The 13,361-nt window shown below is 41.4% G+C and overlaps 1 protein-coding gene across 1 annotated transcript in view; it reads right to left on the bottom strand.

The window, feature by feature from the left end:
• Positions 1-924: 924 nt before the first annotated feature.
• Positions 925-13,361, bottom strand: part of adam19b (ADAM metallopeptidase domain 19b) — a 17,679-nt gene continuing 5,242 nt past the window's right edge. The window contains exons 4-23 of the mRNA XM_023419356.2: positions 10,363-10,441; positions 10,108-10,184; positions 8,132-8,333; positions 7,952-8,017; positions 7,594-7,665; positions 7,329-7,495; positions 7,012-7,096; positions 6,625-6,764; positions 6,320-6,497; positions 6,108-6,197; positions 5,716-5,911; positions 4,828-4,936; positions 4,480-4,696; positions 4,194-4,271; positions 3,553-3,661; positions 3,316-3,445; positions 3,082-3,184; positions 2,624-3,004; positions 2,425-2,522; positions 925-2,338 (exon numbers count right to left, since the gene is read on the bottom strand). Coding sequence (XP_023275124.1) covers positions 2,332-2,338; positions 2,425-2,522; positions 2,624-3,004; positions 3,082-3,184; positions 3,316-3,445; positions 3,553-3,661; positions 4,194-4,271; positions 4,480-4,696; positions 4,828-4,936; positions 5,716-5,911; positions 6,108-6,197; positions 6,320-6,497; positions 6,625-6,764; positions 7,012-7,096; positions 7,329-7,495; positions 7,594-7,665; positions 7,952-8,017; positions 8,132-8,333; positions 10,108-10,184; positions 10,363-10,441 — 2,584 coding nt within the window. The 3' untranslated portion in view covers positions 925-2,331. The remainder of the gene's footprint in view (positions 2,339-2,424; positions 2,523-2,623; positions 3,005-3,081; positions 3,185-3,315; positions 3,446-3,552; positions 3,662-4,193; positions 4,272-4,479; positions 4,697-4,827; positions 4,937-5,715; positions 5,912-6,107; positions 6,198-6,319; positions 6,498-6,624; positions 6,765-7,011; positions 7,097-7,328; positions 7,496-7,593; positions 7,666-7,951; positions 8,018-8,131; positions 8,334-10,107; positions 10,185-10,362; positions 10,442-13,361) is intronic.

Here is a 13,361-nt window from a genome sequence, read left to right as displayed (position 1 = left end):
CTTTCTTATGTGTGCCATGAGAAATAGAAAAATTAGGCCGTCATCGGCCCGACGATGTGTCCTTCTTCTTCGGTCGCTGTTTTCACAAGTTTGAAAGTCTTTCCCCTTCCACTGCGTACATTGCCAACATGGTGACCGATGGGGGTGAGAAGTGTCCATCGTTTTACACTCACACATTTTTAGACCGTTTTGAGTGCAACACCCGGGTATTTATGTACGGCAAGTTGTCATGCTTGTCAGGTGTGAGCGCAAGACAGCAAGGCACAGTATTGTTTCTAGGTTGTTGCACTGCTCCCAGGTGGCCAACATGAATTAAACTGAAATTAAAATGTCTTTTTCCCAAACATTTTGAAAAAATTGCATCTCTTACGATTCATATGTTATATTCCTATATATGTTCAAGAATGACTGACTGTTGTCAGCCAAGCTGTGGCCTGTTGGTGAGAAGATGAAACACTTTCCAAAGGGTTATACTGAGCAGTTCTTAGTTATAAAGAAGTGTTTTTTTTTGTTTTTTTTGTTTGTTTGTTTGTTTTTTTAACCAAACGTTAGCACGAAGTATAGTTTTGCTGTCAATAAAAAAACAACAGCTACTCTTAACTGAGAATAGGCTACTTAGAATTACTATTACAGAATACCTGATTGATTGTGCATAGCTAAACACTATATTTAACATGCTGCAAGATCAGCAGCAGATCCTTTGGCTGTAAAACCTTTGGCAGAAGCAAAACATACTATATCTCTAAATTGTTCTCTCCTATTGCCCTGAATGTAGTAGTCATTGCACAGTACCAATGTGTAGGAACTGCTGCTTGTAGCTGCACTGAAAAGGTACGACAATTCAAATGGGCTCTTGAATCTATAGTGTTCAAATGCTAGTCTGAACAAGATTATATGTATTGATAAAACACAACCAGTAATGCATAATGTATAACATCATATTTTTATTCTTCACGTGTTCATGTAGATTCCAGTTGAAGACACAGTGTTGCTCAGTGCCTGAGTTTGCATAGGTCTGATTAGAAGGTAAAACATGGCAGCTGACAGACTCTATTTCCATATTACTGACCAAACTGGTTCATCCCCTCAGCAGTCAAATGAACCACTGTTTTCAACAGTACCTTACAATAATGCCAGAGTTATCACTATTTCATTGCCTCTGCAGTCACATAAAGTCTCCTTAGGTAAAAGAGTAATCGCATAGTATTTTGGTCATGAGGGAACTCCCACTGAGCAGATTTGAAAACATCTTTGGACAGACACATTAAATCATTAAATTTTATGGTGCAATTTTGGAAAGTTTAACTGATACATGTACACAAAACTATGGCTCACTTTTGCTCCTAATGTGAATTTATCTGAAATGTTGCCCTGGACAAGGACAACTTTATCACTTATTGTCAGTGACAGAAGTAAGAAATAAAATTGACGAGGGTTTGAATGGTCACCTTCAAGTGATACTTCACACAAAATCTTTTCAGTACCAAATACTCACCCCCTGTTGGCTTGAAAGGTGACTGAGACTAGTTGGTACTTTGTGGCAGGATATTAATGCCTTCAGGAGTATTTGATACTAAAAAGACTGTTAAAAGTGCAACATCACAACAATATAAAATAATTAAAACAAAAAAAAATTAAAAAACGACAAATCTCTAACATTTCTTGACACACATCACACATGTATCTCTCAGCATAAGCATATACTTATAGCATGCATGTAGGGTTTTCATTGGTCCCCATTAGTCCAGTTAAAATCCCTTTATTTTTCACGCGTAAGAAGCGTAAGCACTTCACTATCGGCATCTTTTCTTAATATAAGATATCCCCTTACAGTTGATGCTCTTCGAGAGACACTATGTTTAGTATATAGGCTATACCGTAAACATTCATTTTTCTTTGCTTTGTGACTAAATAGTCCTGTGTTTCAACACTGCTGACACACATGGAACAATTTCACATTGCCATTAACATCTGGGACAATAATCACAAAAAATAAAAAAAGCAAACAAAAAAAGTTCTTAAATTCACAGCCCTGCCTGGTTCAAATTGATTCAGCAGATACATAGAGCAAATTTACAAAACACTAATTAAGTCTAAATCTTAGACTTCAGACATACTCGCTGTGATATGTTCTGTAACTTCTCATTATTCTACCATCGTTCCTCAATACATGTTAGAATAAATATACTGTAATTCACAGAGCAAGTGTGTCAAGTATTCCATCATATCCCACAGTGCCATGTTTACTTGGCCAGCCACTAAAAAGACAGTTTGAGGAAGTCCATTTATGGATGTAAATGTTGGTCCCCAACGTCTCCCTGAGATCTTAGTTTAGGTTCTAAAAGAAGAAGAAGCAAAAAATCACAAGTTAAGAAGGGGTTTGCATGGACTGACATTAAAAAAAGTAAACACCAGATGATTGACCTGTTTGGCTTTTTCTGTCCAGCAGATGGAGCCAAAGCAGCTTTTCCTCTCTGCAGGGCATTGGTGGTAACCTGCAGACCTTTCACTTGATGTTGATCCTACATAAAAATGACAAGACAGACATTTCATGTTCAGTTCACTGAGGAAACATTTGCATATGGCTTTTTACCGTAATAAAAACATATACAAAAACATTCACCACTGATGGCTTGTTGACAGGACAAGGGGGTGGAGGTCTGTCAGGAGGGTCTGGTAGGGGTTTAGGTGCAGCTGAAGGCTGTGAGTGGCTTTTAGTACCCACGCAATGTGGTGGGGGTCCTGGTGGAGGTCCTGAAGGTGGAGGAGGAGCCCGGTTTTGTTTCTGCTCAGTCAGCTGGGCAGATTTAAAAGGAGGGGTGGTGTAAGCCTGAGGAGAGTTTTGTCTCTGAGGAGAAGCTACAGGCTGGATCTGAGGCTGAGGCGTCTGCTCTTTTTTCAGTGCAGCATATGCAGGTATGGGAGGAGGCTTCACTGCTGGACGCACAATACCATGTCTGGGCCGCGCTGAGCAAGACGGGCTCGGACGAGGAGAGGATTTCACCTGTGGCAGAATGTTTATATCAATATTCAAAAACAATAGAAATACAGTGCCATTTGGGTCATGACGGGCTACTTTACCAGGTGGTCTGACTGCTGTTTCTTGAGCAAGAACGTTGGGTTGGTGTGACCGTTAACATGATCATCAGCAAACATAGGCTTGCCCTCGGCCTGGGCTGAACAACTGTTAAGAGATACAGAAATACATTCATACTGTACATCCACACAACATGGGGACTTGGAAAGCAAACGCATCACCTACAAATTGGTCACTAAAGGTAGAGTATCGGTATTAAACACCTCAGAACTACATACTTTGGTAGTGGAGGTGAAGCTGAAGTTTTCAGTGGGTGGAGTTTATGCCTGTAGCAGCACCACAGTCCGACAGCAGCCAAAACCGCAAAGACAACCAGAGGGAGGACGAGCAGGACTGGAAGGAGACTGCCTGATGGAACACGAAGTAGAGAAGAGTCAGGAAGTCGCAAAATTTCAAAGGAATATTTTGAACTGTCAATATATACACATAAAAAAAAAAACTGTTAAATGTCTCACTGTGGCTGTTGACAGGTCCGCTATCTTTACTCCCACCTGACCCCTTCTGGTCACAGAGAGGAGGAGCCCAGCCTGGGTCACAGTGGCAGTTATGGTTGTTGTTACACAGCTGATAAGAGAACATATTACCCATTAAAATACAACGTAAATGTTTAAATTCATAGCAGTGACATGCAGTCGTTGGAGTGAATGACTAGAGGTACTTCCAAGGTTCAACAGTGGGATGTAACCAAGTATTTACTCGAGTGTAGTGTGTATTTAAGTAAAATTTTGAGGTACTTGTACTTTACGTTACTTTAATTTACTCCACTACATTAATCTGACAGCTACACTTACTTTGCAGATTAAGACTGAACAGTGACAGGGACCATCCTGTTATATGCTGAGTGCTTTGGATACTCTAAGTAAATTCTGCTGATAACACTTCTTTACTTTTGCTATTTTCAAAGCAGGGCATGTACTTGTAGCATAATATATTTATACAATGCTGTGTTTCTACTTTTAATTAAGTAAAGGATCTAAATCTTGTACCACTGCCAAGGTTACCATTTTCAGTAATAGTGGGCCAGCAGCCAAACTTTTCCCAACACTCCTAGGTAATCCATCTCAAAGGATCCTTCCACATGCTCATGGAAACTTACCCCGTGTCCATGGCACTTGGCATTGCACTCATCAGCTCTGAGAAAAGATGCATTGCGGCATTCTCCATTAAAGCAAATCTGTTGCAAGAAGGAGGGGTGAGGAACAAAGTCAGAGAGTCGGAGTAGTAGAAAATCACATTGGGGCCACACAGTTAGAAAATGACAGCAGTTAAATTACACTTTCTGACAAGTAAAATAAATAATGAAATCTCCAAAAGAGATCAAAAGCATGCCTTTTGCCCCAATATTAAATTCTATTTAGTGCATCTCCATGTACGAGTCTCACCGAGTCATCACCACACTTGGTGCCAGTCATGACCAGGCCCGGGTCCAGAGTATCACCCTGTGTGTCCTCCTGCCCCTGCCCAGGCTTGTACACATGAGTTCCCATACACTGGATCCTCTTGTTGCCCACAGTGACTGTGGTTTCTATGCGAACAGCATTGTTCTCAATGGGCTTGGAGGCTGAAGTTAAACACTGGATTTTCCCACATTTCGCATCCCTGGCAGAAACAATGTAGAAAGGGCCACAAGATGTTTACGTTTTAAATATTAGGAAATGTGGAAGCAATTCTAGAATTGAAGGAGGAGTGTATCAACCAGTGTATGCGCTGCTGAAAGTTTTAATCTTCACCTGTCCTTACAGCTCCTGTATTTCCCAAACAGATCTTTGCCACAGTTTCCGTACATGTCCCCAGCTTCATTTACCTTCTTAAAACACAGGTCAGGGGCTGGATGGCCATCTGTGGTCGGAAGAGAGAAAATGCAGGGAAACATATTAATACTGCTGCACACACACACACACACACACACACACACACACACACACACACACCCATGCACAGTGTGTTGCATGCAACCACCTGATGGAGACCAGATGGCACCCCTTACTGTTCTGTGTGGCTCCTGTGGTACTACAAAGGCGTGGGAGGCTCTGTCACAACATGAATATGGACACTGTCCAATAACAATCCCTAATCCTGTGATTCACCGAGGGCTCATCTCTAACACTATCCAGCCTCTCTGCTTCAGCATGCGTGGGATGTTTAATTAATTGCTTTGAAGATACGACATTGACAATGACACATTGATGGTCAAAATTTTGCATATATCCATGAGTGAGTATAAAGAAGACATTTCTTTAAGAGCAGATAGGCTCATATTCACCTTTAGAAAATTCCTCAATTCAACTTAGCTCAAAATACACATCAGTTTGAGTCAATATTACATATTAACAATATGATTTAATCTTTTACCATCTCAATTAATACAAAAATAAACACTTTGTGTGGGTTTAACAAGCTGTCAGAACTGTAGGTGGCACTGAACCTTAAATAGAAAATTAAATTTATATATTGTATATTTTTAGAGTAATGCTAAACTGTATATTTATAATATTACATCAAAAATTCATCTGAATATGTACATTTAATTGTAGAAATCGACATCCATGCAGTCTTGCAAAAGTATTTACAAAGTATACACAAAGGATTTACAGGTTATAAGCAATCAGTTTACCAACCTCGTCCCCACAGTGACAGACACTGCTGCTGCAGCGTCAGACACATGCCGGTGTAACAGTAGGCCTGCCCGCCTGCGCACGACGTACCATCCACCAAATAGAAATTAGCAGGACAAGACTCTGCTTTTCCATCGCAGTACTCTGGCAGGTCGCACGGTCCTGAGGGAGGGCGGCACAGAACACCTGGGCTCTTCAACTAGACCGGGAGAGGTGAGGAGGAGAGAAGACATTTAGGAAACACCAGAACAAAGAATGAAGGAGAAGTAACAGTTAATTATAGAATTATAATTCAAGAGCTACAGTGTTTATTACATAGTAAGAATTAGCCCAGGGATTAATGCTTCAAGGGAGATTTTTTTTGTTTACATGTTTACAGACTGTAGTATTTGTACCTTGCATTTATCACAGCAGATGCCATGGGCGCACTCAGCTCCAGCTTTCAGAGTGCAGTTGTTGGCATTACAGCAAGGACTGGTGCACTCCTACACAAAGAAAACAAAGTTATGAGTCTTAGCCAAAACTTACAAGATAAATATTTACTTCTACAATCCAGAGACAAGTCACAAACACACACACACACACACACACACACACACACACTGACCTCTTCCTCTCCACAGTCACATTCTTCTCCATCCTCCAGGTAACCATTGCCGCAGCGCTGTCCTCCATATATGGTTCTGGTGTTAGGCACGTTGAAGAGACACTTCCCTCCTCCAGAGCTGAGGTAGCTCTTCAGCTCCTTCTCGTTACAGCCATTAAACACACGTGGAAACGGATGCCTGCACCATAGAAGAAGCACAAATACAGTATGAAGATTACACTTCATTAGATCAATTTTTTAAGACCCATGTTTTTCTTCTGCTGTAATAAATATATATTCATATGTTAGTAATTTGTGTAGCTTACCCAGTAGCAGCAGCCATGATGCAACCCCCGTCCTCTGCTCTCGCCTGACAGCAGCCAGTACTGTCATGGCTCATGCCGAAGTTGTGACCCATCTCGTGCGCCATGGTAGCGGCAACACCAACAGCTGATTCAGAGTGGTCCTTTTGAAAAGAAGAGCCAGAGGTGAAGCTCAAAGTTGAATTGAAGATTATTAAAATAGCATCACTACATTATGAATACTGACACTGTCAGTCATGTAAAATAATTTAGATAATAATAATAATATAAGAGCCTCATATTTCCAGTAACCATACATTTTATTTCTGTCAAGGTGCAGCAAGCTGATAACAAAATGATGATGATGTCTCCTGATGGGCAGGGGATTACTGTTTATTTAGACTCTCTCACCGTGTTCACTCCGCCAGACTGATAGTCGGAGCACATGGCTTTGAGAGGTGCAAGTCCAATGGTGGTACCCTGGAATGACTTCCCCCTGGAGACAGAAACGCCACTGCTGATTAGTTCCAACTGGACAGCAGCTCGCTGGGATACAAGTGGTAATGGTTTTTGTCTCACACAATGAAGATGAAATCAACTCAGAGATCTGCCCGTTTGGGACTGGGGGGGGGGTTGATGAGAGGGGATAGGCACTAGAGTCAGAGAGGGGGAAGATTGACAAATGGGAAGGCTAGTGGGAGATGAGAGAGAGAGTGAGAGACACTGACGTGATGAGCTGAGCGTTGTCGTTGGGGAGCACGCCGAGCTGTCTGCGTCTCCAGGACAGGAACGCGGCCAGAGTGCCGTGTGGGTTATCGGACACGCTGATCATGTCCTGGCTGGTCCACAACTCCAGACCGATTAATGCCACACGGATGTTCAAAGCCTTGTAGTACTGCAGGTGTGGGGAAACAGGAACAGTGTCAGACAGAGAATTTTACTCAACATGAGTAAACATAGGTGTGGCTTTCCTGCTTCACAACAGATGTTTACCTTGTCAACCAAGTTCGCCGCTTCCAGTAGTTTCACTTTGGTGTTCTCGAGACTACTCCCATGGTTCTCAAACTGAAAAACATATTACCCACATGGTTAACTGAAACTGACAGCTCCCCTACACTCACCCAGACATATTTTTACATCTTCTCAAACCTCAAAAGGGACTTTTCATGTTTCTCATAGACAGGAAGTGAATCAGAGATTTATATTTACTTTGCTTGTAAAGTTGACCACAAAATCAACTATAAATTGACTGATGTAAAATCTACTCCCACATTTAACGGAATGACAATATAAAAATCCTGTCTGTTTAAACAGTGGCCAAATATGAGCATATCATCAACCGTGCCCTCACCTCAGCCTTGTCTGCCACCATCAGCAGCTCTACATACTTCATGTTCTTACTCAGGTCCCTTTTCTCCTGAAAATGGAGACAGTTTATTGCAGAATACGTGCTGGACATGTCGTCATGCTTTGTGTAAAACTTGGAAAGGATTTCGGGCAGATAATTGCTGCTCGTCCTCTCTGAACTCACCCTCGCGCTCCGTGGTGACATCATTCCATGGATGAAGTCATTAAGCTGCTCTTCGTCCCCCTTGTTGCCATGGTGATGCAGGCAGCTACCTCCAGGGAGATGGAGACTCTCGGCTCTGAACACAGCGTGCTGCTGAGCATCCGTGGAAACAGGAAGAGGCTCTATCAGGTAGCTCACGCTTGTGTTCAGAGAAATCAGGCCCCTGGGGAAACAAGGCACTGTTCATGGTTCCATCCAATCAAACCTCGAGGAAATCAATGGGGATCAATGATGTTGCCGTCTTTCTGTAGCATGTTGTGGCATACTTTAAAAATATTTTTTCTCCTGCAAACATTGTCACTTATAACCTTTCAAATGATATGATTACATTTAATTTCCATTCATTTGAATTACATTTTCAATCCAAACGACGAGGCTGCACGCCAGATTGTGACTTTTTTTTTTATTTGGCTGTGGTGTTTTTACTGATGGGTGAAGCATGGGGACACATGTCTCCGGTGATTTACTAGTGTATATAAAAGAGGATCCGCTGGGACAGAGAAAGCGATACACAATCCTCTGGCTTCCTCACAAAACCGAGAGAGTGCAGACTCTGACACAAACACATGAGCACGCACTCAGCAGCAGGTCAAACAGCTGTAAGAAACATCTGGAGAGGTCAGACGCCCACATGTCAGTGTCTCTCTATGCTGTGTTTGCATTTCTCCAGAGAATCTACATTACTAAAAAGATGTATCAATCCAGCCTCCAGATACAGAGCAATGAACCCGCAGAAACACACATATGGCTACGATTTCTGTCTGGGCTTGCCAGTTCCTCTGTTGCCGGTCTCATCCTCTCTGAGTGTCTTCAGCAGGAAATATCAGCTGCTCTGGAGCCACACCAGGAGAAAACACAGGATCTCCATACTGAGCTGTACTCAATGAACCAACTCTGGAGCCAATGACCTACTAACCTACTGGACTACACCCGACACTACACACAACTGTTTCCTGTCTCACTCATTTATTCAAGCACGGTTTGACAACGATCTCTGCAGGTTTGGGTTTAAAATGATGTTCACAGACAATATTATACGCCTTATAATTTAGGAATATTTTAAAACTGGAATGACTTTTATCAGTGCGGATGTGTGGTTGAGCTGTTGCTGGTCTGCTGCTGGATCTACACTAATTGACACTTAAACTTACAAAAAATTAATTCATAAATTTTATTTGAGAAAATAACCAAACTATTTGATATATTTGATTTTGATATATTGATATAAACTAGTGCATTTATATGAATGTAAGTAACTGGGCTTTTTAGGTATCATGTATATTGAGGTGTAATCTGAGGTAGGATATTAGTGAAACCTTGTTTCCCCAGCTAGGTTTCTCCTGGTAGTGATAGTTAGAGCTGTGAAGATGGCTTCACATTTGCACAAATTCTCTCCTGTATTTTGGCGAGTGGACCACAATGGTAAATATTACGTAGACGGATATTCTATCAATGAGTCTGGCAACACTGTGTAAATTGCTTCGTATCCACTCATTTTGTCCTGCTGGCCCAAAATGTTTTGCACGTCAGCTGGAAAACAGATGAACTGCGGCGGTAAAATTAGAGCTAACGGGGCAATAGCTTTAATTCAGTGAGTGAACGGCGTTAACACATCTTTGATGACATCAGTCACAAACCTTCTCCCTGCATAATCTAATCTGTACCACCCCACTTCCTGTCAGCAGTACTTCAAAAACTTTGCTGCTGTGTTCACTTCTTGCAGCTCTTGACTCTTTTCATGAAGAAACTCTAAGGCTACAGAAAAGTAGTCTTCCCTGCTCTTCACTGTAGAAGCTGTCTTCATGAATGGGCTTTTATTTTTGGAGGGATTTCTTATGGGAGACTTCTTAGAATCAAGGAAATGTCTTTCACCAGTGGGACCAACTCTAAATATTAGAAACCTTTATGAATACAGCCCATGGTGGAGTTTTACTTACCTGAGTCCTAAGCATGTGCTAACAGCAACGCTTGAACCTTCGATACCCTGAACTGTCCCATGGTAGAAACAGTGTCCCTGAAAGACAGAAACAACCAAGCTCAACACACAGCTGTTTGGAGGGAAGCAAGATGACACAGTGGTGAGAGAGACTGCCATTCAGCCAGAGAACATTGTTTGTGACAATTGTATTTGATCAACTGCATTGATGTTTATGTCTCTCCTCTGATCATTTGTAACTGTCTCAGAGACTTACGGTGTTGGCGGGAGAGGAGAACTTGCGAGCTCCATCAGGACTGTACCATATTTCCTGGTATCCAGGGGCCAACAGCTGCCTGGGGAAAAGCAAAACACAAACTCAGGGAATATTTGAAAGAGAATATATGCGGTGTTGGACATTCAGCAACAATATGGGGGAGTGATGGTGAAAAAATATACAGCATAAAAGCTGCAGGAAACAGAGGAGGTAGAAGAAGACAGATTCTCTCCAGCAGCCCACGACTCATAAAACATTCATCCTGACAGAGACGCTTGACAGAGCCAGCAGCTTTAAAGATTTAGACAAAGATCCTCTCAGAGATAAGAAAATACAAAAAAGAATGTGGAAAGTGTTTTTGGCTCTAATAAAATCCATATATACCTTTCCCATATGACCCTTTTCCCTTCCTGGAGAGCTGAAAGAGGAGACAGTAACATTCCTATGCTATGAGACTAAAAGTTTGTTATTATGTCCAGGCTGCATTTGTTTGGCTGTCTATTATTTAGTAATAGCCTCCTATTGTTCTCTATTACTGGAATTTCTCAATTAGTATACAATACAGTCTGGACAGAAGAGGCTAATGAACCAGCTAAATGTACACATATGGAGAGAATCATTAATTTTATTGTGATAGAACGTTACATTTACATTCCTCTTACTCTCCATCAGTGTGTGTGTGTGTGTGTGTGTGTGTGTGTGTGTGTGTGTGTGTGTGTGCGTGCGTGTGTGTGATTGAGTGGGTGTCTTTGAACTCTCAGGCTGTTTCTGTCAAACTTGTGTCAACGTGTCGGCCCAATATTTACATCTCGTACAGATGCTTGTTTTCTTGTCTTTCTCCTTCCAACTCTGTCTCAATCCATTTTTCCTGTTTTCATTCATAAACTCAGTCTCTCAGTCTGCCTCACATCTGGTTTCCTTTTGCTGCGTCTCTTGAAATCTCTCTTCATCTCTCCCCCCACAGCCTAACGCAGATCCATCAAACAGACTGTAGCAGTAGTGAAATCAAGCTGTGGGGAAACCTATATGCATCTGCTGATGCTGGTTGAAAGAGTGGATTTGACTGAAGTCTAAAACAAACACAAGACAGACCTAAGATGTTCCCACACTGATTAGTCCTTGTACGATTTTTATTATTTATCATCTACCTTCATTTATTTTTCATCCTAAATAGCTTGTGGCTTTACCTCAGGGTTTCTCAAAATGAACAGTTATTGCCTTTTCAACATTGCGAGATGAAATGAGTCAGTGTAATAATTTTCTTCTTGAGTGTTAGATCAGAAAAACAATACTGCTTTCATGTCTGTGTCTGTAACTATGAAACTAGACCCGGTTGCCGGTTAGTGCCAGGAAACAGGAAAACAGCAAACGTAGCTCTGTTCAAAGGTAACAACAACTTCCTAGCAACATCTCTCAAGCTTACTGATGAACATGTTATATCTAGTTTGTTCACTCTGTGCAGCAACTGAAATAGAAACTGATAAATTGTGGTTTTACGGGAGGTTGTCTGAAATACAATTTTTTTAGCTATATATTTATGCTGAATAGCAACCTTTTGTACTGATTTAACAAAAAAGATTTAACGCATTAATTAATGAGCTTTACCAGTGCTGGTAGGTGGATTTAGTTAATGTGACAGAACCAGGCTAGATCTTTCCCCTGTATTCCACATCTTATGCTAAGCTAAGCTAACCGGCTGCTAGGTGTGGCTTCATATTTAGCATTACAGACTTGAGAGCGGCATCGGCATTCTCATCTAATTCTCAGCAAGGAAGCAAATAAGTGGGTTTTCCCAAAATGTCAAACTATGCCTTTAAAAGCTGATGAAGACAAATGCAGGGAAGACGGGGATTTTTCTTTTGTCCTCCCATCAGATGCCCTGAAGGAGACGAGCCTCTTGAAACAATGAAAGCCTGTTGATATAATCAGCGACATAGCAAGTCAAAGACAGAAAACGGCCACTTCATCCTTTGACAGATTGCCACTTGGAGGTTGGGGGGTGGGATGGGTACTCCGTATGCACACACACACAAGCTGCCTGCGAGAAAACTTAAAAATGATCGCTCAGTGGTAATGTATCCGGCTGATGTCACCATAAATGGGGTAATCCACGCTGTGTTGTGATTTGACCCTCTGACCTCATTTATATCTGGCCTTCCTCTAGTTTTCCTACTTCTCTGACTCCCGACATATTCCCATCATGTTCTCCTCTCATCTGCGTAACCCTGTCTATCACAGAATGGCTGATGACGGACTGAGCTTCACTCTTCTGCTGTTCCACAGACGTCATACAGGAAAGACGATTACTTCTCATTCTTTCCCACATTGTACCTTTTTCTCCCATGCAGCTGCATTAGTAGTCCTTGGGGATAATAGTGTGTACACTAGTAGACTGATGGCATTATAACCTTCCGCTGTGTGACATACAGACACAACATGCCGTTAACAAAGCTGTAGCCCCCACTTGAAGGATAATAACAGCTTAATTTGAGTTTTTTTCTCTATCAATTATGATAAAAAAAAGTTTAAACCTCACTATGTTTTTGCTACATGCTTACGTGGTTACTGTCTGCTCCACTGAAAAGAAACTGTAGACTTTACAATGCCATAGAAATTGTAGTTGTACCAAATGCCAGTTCATTTAACTGCTAAACTGAATAAACATTCATGTTGAAGAAACAACCAAACAAACCATAATGGGCGTACAAACAACCTGCAGGTATGATCAAACCATTTAGTTTCATTTTGGCTCAACGCTGTCTTCAGTAGTAAAAGATTTGCCCTATTTCCTAATGTTGTATTCTGCAAGTGGGTGTAGTCAAAGAGCTCTCTCTTTTATAAGTTGTATTGTATAGTGTGTATTGTAAGTAGATGGCAGTGCTCAGTGACAAAAGAAAATATATGTAGAGTAAATCAATCCTTTTACAGTGGTATACAGTATTTAGTATGGTATAATAATTTGTTGTTTTTCTTCAAAATAATAGAAGTCTGTGTTTCTA

This window comes from Seriola lalandi, unplaced genomic scaffold, assembly GCF_002814215.2.
Source record: "Seriola lalandi dorsalis isolate HSWRI2012SDOR001 ecotype SW California unplaced genomic scaffold, Sedor1 jcf7180002054598, whole genome shotgun sequence".
NCBI classification, from domain to species: domain Eukaryota; kingdom Metazoa; phylum Chordata; class Actinopteri; order Carangiformes; family Carangidae; genus Seriola; species Seriola lalandi.
The sequence above is the reverse complement of the archived record's forward strand: the minus strand, read 5'-3'. Positions and strand labels throughout refer to the sequence as shown.